The sequence below is a fragment of the Cygnus olor genome, chromosome 7, assembly GCF_009769625.2.
Source record: "Cygnus olor isolate bCygOlo1 chromosome 7, bCygOlo1.pri.v2, whole genome shotgun sequence".
Lineage (NCBI taxonomy): Eukaryota > Metazoa > Chordata > Aves > Anseriformes > Anatidae > Cygnus > Cygnus olor.
In genome coordinates this window covers 35,277,904-35,284,586 of record NC_049175.1, presented here as the reverse complement: position 1 = coordinate 35,284,586, position 6,683 = coordinate 35,277,904, and the positions used below count along the sequence as shown (strand labels likewise).

The 6,683-nt window shown below is 43.1% G+C and overlaps 1 protein-coding gene across 2 annotated transcripts in view; it reads left to right on the top strand.

The window, feature by feature from the left end:
• Positions 1–307: 307 nt before the first annotated feature.
• The window catches only part of C7H10orf90 (chromosome 7 C10orf90 homolog), a 65,382-nt gene continuing 59,006 nt past the window's right edge, over positions 308–6,683 (top strand). The window contains exon 1 of one of the 2 annotated variants that reach the window (XM_040564110.1): positions 308–961. In XM_040564110.1, the coding sequence (XP_040420044.1) occupies positions 796–961 (166 nt within the window). In that variant the 5' untranslated portion in view covers positions 308–795. The remainder of the gene's footprint in view (positions 962–6,683) is intronic. The other variant, XM_040564109.1, reaches the window with a different exon arrangement.

Sequence of the window (6,683 nt, the reverse complement as noted above, 5' to 3'; positions counted from 1 at the left end):
ATCAGAATTATTGTTATTTGTTATTATTTTCAATTATTATATATTTCGAGATGGTTGACATTGAGGAATATAATGGCCCTACTGCTGATTATTTACAAAACTGTAAATAATAATTTAAATGTCACATTGAAAAATATCACCTTCAAACTCCCTTTTAAAAATGATACTGCCAGGTATGAGTGGTTTTTGTTTTTTTTTAAGTAGATTTTTCATTGCAGTTTTTTCCTGTATCCTGTTTTTAGAACGAGAACGTTTTGAAAGCCAGGTGTTAGCTATTTAGCAGTCCAAGAGGTCATTACCAAAATATGTGCAAAACCACGTGCCAGCGGCATACTTGGAGATCTCCTCTTAACTTTGCTCGAGAAGCACTCAGAAACAAAGAACCCGGCTCCAATATTTAAGTCAAGGAAATGAAACATTCATGTGCTGCAGCGAGATATTGTTGCTGTAGCTGAACCGACCCGTGCCTGCCTGCCCGAGGTTTGGAATGCAGAACAGGATTTATATTCGGGCCGTAAAACCTGCGTTTAGGGACACAAATTCCCACCAATCAGACTAAATAAATCAGCGGGCCCAGGTTTTATCATCACAGATAACCCTCATTAATCCAGCAAGCTTTTCCCGAAGACAAAGGACAAAATGAATTGCTTCATCTGTGCTGCCTGAGCGGCATGCTAATGTGGGGAGGTGGAGGCATGAATAATTCATGGCGCGCAGCCTGAGCAGGCAGCTCCTGGCTGTCCCTGTCACCACCGCAACAAGTGGCGGCCGCCCCATCGCCGTCCCGGCACCCAAATGCCTTCTGGAGGGAGCAAAACCCTCTGCCTGCCCTGCGCCCGCCACGGCCGGCTGGATTTCAAGGTTAAGCCTCGTGCAAAATGGACCCAGGAAGCGCAGTCCTTTGTAACTCAGTTGTACTTGACCATAAACTACTGTTCGTGGAAGAGAGCCGGGTGCCTCGGTAAGTTTGGGCAACTTTTGACGTTTTCTCAAGCTGTCGTAAACTCTTTCCAGATTACAGTAACTTTAACGTGTCGTGTTTTGCCAGGTTGCCTAAAAACTGCATGCATACTTTTTGCCTTAAGTGACTTAAAGGAGCCTAGGAAGGCATGCAGAATCTTCATTTTTAACTCCAGGAAATATGTAAACAAGTGTCTACAGAACTGACGCTGAAGTTACAGTCAAGCCTCCTTAAATTTACTTGTACTATTTAAATTTTCAAATCCCTGTAGCACACTACTAAAACAAAATATATTTATGATCCAAATTTGATTACTTGCAGCCAAAACTGAGGCTAATGTAATTCACTGTCAGGCTGGAAAATCTGAAAGCATGTTTGTTACTCTTCGTAAGAATTTTGGTTCCCTTCTGTAAGTGTAACTTGTATGGCTGCTCTTTTTTTTTTCAGCTAAATGCATTTCTGATTGGTTTGGGAACAGAAACTGGGACTTTCCTGCCATTCTTACAATGCATTAACTATTCTGTTGTATCATAAAATAGTTGAAAAGCATTAGTAACTTACCCCCTTTTTCTAAGGATATAAAGGAATTATATTTTGCATATAAATCATATGGCATTGATGAAGTAAGAGTAGACTTAATCCTTTATTATAACACCAGCACTTTTTGCTCTACTATTCATTATCTATCTACCTATAATATTTGTCTCAATTGTTTGCCAGTTTTTTGTTGTTTTCTGGAAGCGATACCATCAGCATTTCCTGCGAGCTCTCAGGTAACTCACTACTTGGCACAGTTAAAAAATTGATATAAATAATCAGCTCCCAAGAGGAGAGGCTGTGAACAGGAGCATGAATATGAAATGAATCATAAATAAGTTTTGATTGTGGCTAATAAGCTCTTCCTATTTTTATTTGTTTGCTTTTAATTAGATAGTCCAGATTCTGCCGCTTCTACTTTATTTTCTTTGTTTTGATCATAAAAGCATTTTATTTGACATCCAAAAGACAGCCACATTTTGAAGGGATAAAAGTACAGCATGGTGATATCTAGTGCTGACAGTAATTAAATGCCCTATGTTTTAAACAGAAGAGGAAAGAAGAAGAAAGAGGTGAAAATAGGGATATGTAAGTAACAGGAGAAGTGCAAACAGTGGATGTAATCCTGCACTCCTTAATCATGGGAGTAATCCTTATTCACGTAGGTAATCCTATTGGTTTCAACAGACTCACATCAGTAGGTGCAGTAGCATGAGGCCCATATTTTTCCAGGAGATAACGATGTCTGTCTTACCTGGATGTTCTGTAATGCAATTTTAGCAACACAGTTTTTAGTGGTGTTTGAATGCATTAAAGTGATAATACTAAATTATACTTTGCCAAATGTCTCTTTTGCTTCTAAAAGTGTAAAAGAGAAAAATGGAATAATGCATTAGATGTGTCAGTAAGATGGTACAAACCCAACGTGTTTTATTAGAGATGTGCTTGCGGTGGAATAGCACTACTCACCTTGGTAACTGTATTTGTAGATTATTTTGTGGTACATGAGGTACGTGAACTTTGCTTCATTTAGGTTGGTATACAACTTCAGCATAAAGTCTCTGTGACACCTGATATCTCATAAAGTACGTATGGGTCTCCATAAAAGTGATGTTGATGAACTTCGTTCACCTTTCTGCTATAAAAGAGTGTGGATTTTGTGGTAATGTCCTGTGAATATTGGTATTTTTTTTGCTGTTACAGTCTCTGACCTTGCATTATGCATTTGCATAAACCTTGTGGTCGTGTTACCTTGTGCTCAGCCCAGCATGGCACTTCTGTGCTTTCCACCCCAAGGCTGCGTAGTGCTGCCCTGCAATCCAGGATAGGGCTGGGGAGCACCTGTGTGCCCTTCCCCAGGCAGTGCATCTATTAATGAGGGAAAACTAATTACTTAGAAGCTTTCAGTGCAATGGGGTTGAGAAGTATAAATAGTCATGAGCTATGACTTTGTGAGCCATCAGCCTGTGTTTGTGCTGGATGCCAGCCGTGGATATGAAAATCACCCTCCAAACATTGTGGCCGTTGCTGTGTGAAGATGCTTATTCTATGCAAATATTCTCTTGTATGCTCCCCAAATGGATCAAAGTACAAATGAAATAAAAGCATAATAGATGATGGTTCTGGATGACATGCAGAACTTGTGCTGAAGTGAAGTTGGTATTAAGTACCTCTTGGCTTTTTTTTGGCTGCACTGAGATATCAGTCACCGATTTGCACAGAGATGTCACAGAGAAGCAGTTGGATGCTTAGGCTCCATGGCTGTTACGGGCAGTGGAGGGCTGGAGGCGATAAATGACCAGTGCCAAGAGGCTGGAAGGGCAGACTGGCTGGCTGCTGCTGCCAGGGAAGGACTGGAGTGACCCTTAGCTGCAGCATTTCGTTTTCATTACTCCATGCAGGGTCCCAGCAGGAGCACTGTGTCTCTCCAGGTAAGTCCCTTTCTGGCCCCTGTCCATGTTCCATGGCAGAAGCAAGGCAATTTTGTAACCCTCGGAGTAAGTACCCTACCAGCTTTGGTTGCACATTAACTTGGACTTCATAACCATGGTTCTGAGTATATTTTTTTCTAGATCTGGTTAAAAAAAAAAGAAAAAAAAAAAAAAGTGCTCTAGGATGGCTCAGCTCATTTGGTACCAGTAATCATGTGTGTGGTGATTTGGGACAGCCTGTTTTTGTCCTTTGCGCATACAAGCTGTGTATAGTAAGAGGCATTTTCCGTAGTCACTGACACATCATTCTCACGCCTTCTTTCAGCAGAGGATACCCGCGTCTCCTTGCTTCCCACCCAGGACAGAGGGCAGGGGGATGCGTAACCTCGGTTATTTCCCCAGGTTAGAAGCTCTGTAGAGCCGAGCTGTGGGTCTACATGCTGCCGGTACAGGTACAAACAGGTTCTCCGTGATTTGGCAGCATTCCCTCCTTCGTGTCAGACATATAGCGCTGCTCTTTGGGGGTGGGGGCACAAAGGCAGCACGCTGTGGCCGTTCTCCCCAGCTGCAGGCGCTGCTGCGATTCCTGCAGTTCTAAGCCCAAACAGTACACAAAAGTTTTAACGTACAGGTAGAGGAAATCTCCTAGCTGTTGTTTTGCAGCTGGCAGAGGAAGCAGAAAGACTGGAAAAGCCAGCGTGGAGCCCACACAACGTGCGGATTGAGCAACCCTGGGAGTGTGGCCGTGGGAAAGATGAGCACTGGTGGAACCACTTATTTTGGTGGAACCACTTATTTTACTGGTCCCTCAGGTCAGAGCCCTGTAACAAACCTCACCTGATGTGGCATGATGTGGTCACTGGCTGTGGAGCCGGAGATGTGCCCCGTGGTTCAGCATTTCCTTGTGATGGGGCTTCCAGGTTTGTTGCTTGTAGGACCGTGGGGACAGCGGTGTCACCGAGCGTCCCCAGTGGAAGGGAGCCATGAACCACTGCGGATGATCCAGTTTGGTCTTTATCCTTATCAAGAGACCAAACCAACACAACTGCCCTAATTATATGTTTAAAGCTGACTAGTAGCTTCTAAGTGGAAAAGCTGAGCTGGTATGCCCGTACATATTAAACAGGGCAACAGCACAGATAAAACTGCAGTGCATACACACTTCTAAAAATAAAGGCATTTGCTTGTCCTCCATGTGTTCCTTTGCTGTAATCCAGCTCTGTGACTGAAGCAGAACTGGAGGAGCAGCAGCACTCACTCTGGTAAGTGATCCAGCCCAACCCCAGGCTGATATCCCCCAGGGCATGTTTCAAGGCTGTTCTTCTTTCATACAACATCGCTCTTGCTTCGTATGACATTTTTGTCTCTGTCTCTCCAGAGAGGGAGAGGTGGGCAGAGGACAATCACAACCAAGCCCGTGTGTGTGGTCCCCAGCCCAAACCTGTCTCAGATGGCAATCAGTGATGTGTAACGTGCATTCATCATGGTCGTGTGTGATGGTGTAACATGTCAGTCTCACTTCCCATGTCCTGTAAGATTAATGAGGTGAAAGATTCATCCTCAAGTTTTGAATTGCATAGTTCTGGGGGAAAGTTTCTTTCTTCCTCCCGGTGGGCTAATCAGCTAAGGAATTAGCCAGGCTCCTGAGGAGTTGTTGTTGTGTGTGCACCCAATCGTGACATCTAGTGATGTCCGAGGAAGATTTGATTTCTTAAGCAGAAGAGCAGGCAGGATGCAAGGGAAGAGAGCCCCCAAGTCTTTCCTGGCTTACTGCAGATGATGAAATCATTCAGAGCTACAGGAAGGGATGCTCTGACCCTGGATGTCAGCCTTTATCGATTTAAATGACAACTACAGGAAGGTCGCCTAATGGTTGAAAGTAATTGCCATCAGGCAGGACACAACAGCATTTGAAGAAAACTAAGCTGTAAAGTGCATTGAGGGCCACACCACAGCCTTGTCACGTAGCTGCAGCTGACAAACAAAGCATCTCCTCCAGGTCTGGCTTCGCTATAGCAGATGAGTAAAAGACATTGCTTGAAAACTTTATTTCACAGCCTTCAGAAGACGTACTAACTATAGCCTATAGTACACATTGCTGTATTGTGCTGTGAGTGTGAACAGCTGGAAGAGTGTGTTCGTTTTCATTCATTAGTTGACAGTGGTGTCTTCAACATGATCTCTGGCATCATGAGCAGTAAATGATGGGATGGTGTGCTTATAAAGGTTAAACTATTGGATTTTTGGTATAATTTGCTTATGTTCAGAAAAGCTACATTAGGATTATTACTAGGCACAGGAGTCTCACCCTAACCGTTACAGTAATGAACAACTGCTGGAAAGTGTCTGCTATTTCCATGGTTTCAGGCATCAGTGGCCCCAGTGAGAAATGTGTTATCTTTCAACCAAGTCTTTAATTGCTTCCTGAGTTGATAAAAGAGTTAATCTATTACTGGCAAGATTTTCATTTCAGTTGTGGGTGAATCTTAAAACATCTTTTTGATTGCTGTCAAAGTCAAGAGATCTGTGTGAATTACTCTGACTGATACTGTGGTGTTTTTCTGTAGCAACCACTTTTCGTTTTTTGGTGTTTTCACATCTCTCAGCAGCACATTTCTGCGAGCTTTGTTCTTGTTGTGAAATTGTGGTTATGATCTTCTCTTCTGGCACATCTGGCACCTGAGAGTCCACCAGGAGCAGCTGGAAAAGTCCTGCACAAATGCTGTTAGCCACTACCACTTCTGAACGTGCATGAACTTTCTTCTGCTCCCTGCAAAGGACGCACAGCCTCCCACTAAGTGTTGAATCCTGCCTTGTAGATGGTGCTTTACCATTAATAATTAAGGTCCTGTGTAGGGATGTATCACAAACAATTAAAAATACGTCTTTGTTGCTGGTATTTAACCCTTTCTTAATGATCAGATTGTCAGTGTATGCTTTGTAAGAGACTGAGGAGGTAATGGAGCAGAACACGTGTAATAAACAGTGACAAAATATTGCCAGTTATTTTGGTAGCCTTTTGGAAGATGAAGAATTGGATCAAGATAATATAGGTAGATTTTCCCTTGTATCTGTAGTGTAAGCCTGTACACATGTAAAAATGTTTCCTGATTTGCGTGTCTGTGAATGAATCTTTTTGAAGGAAAGGGAATCTGGTGAGTCCTACCCGGCTGAGGCTGATAGAAACAACCCAAGGATGTGTAGTACCAGAGCGGTGTCAGGCTTTATCAGACCTAGGCTCAGAGATAAGGAGA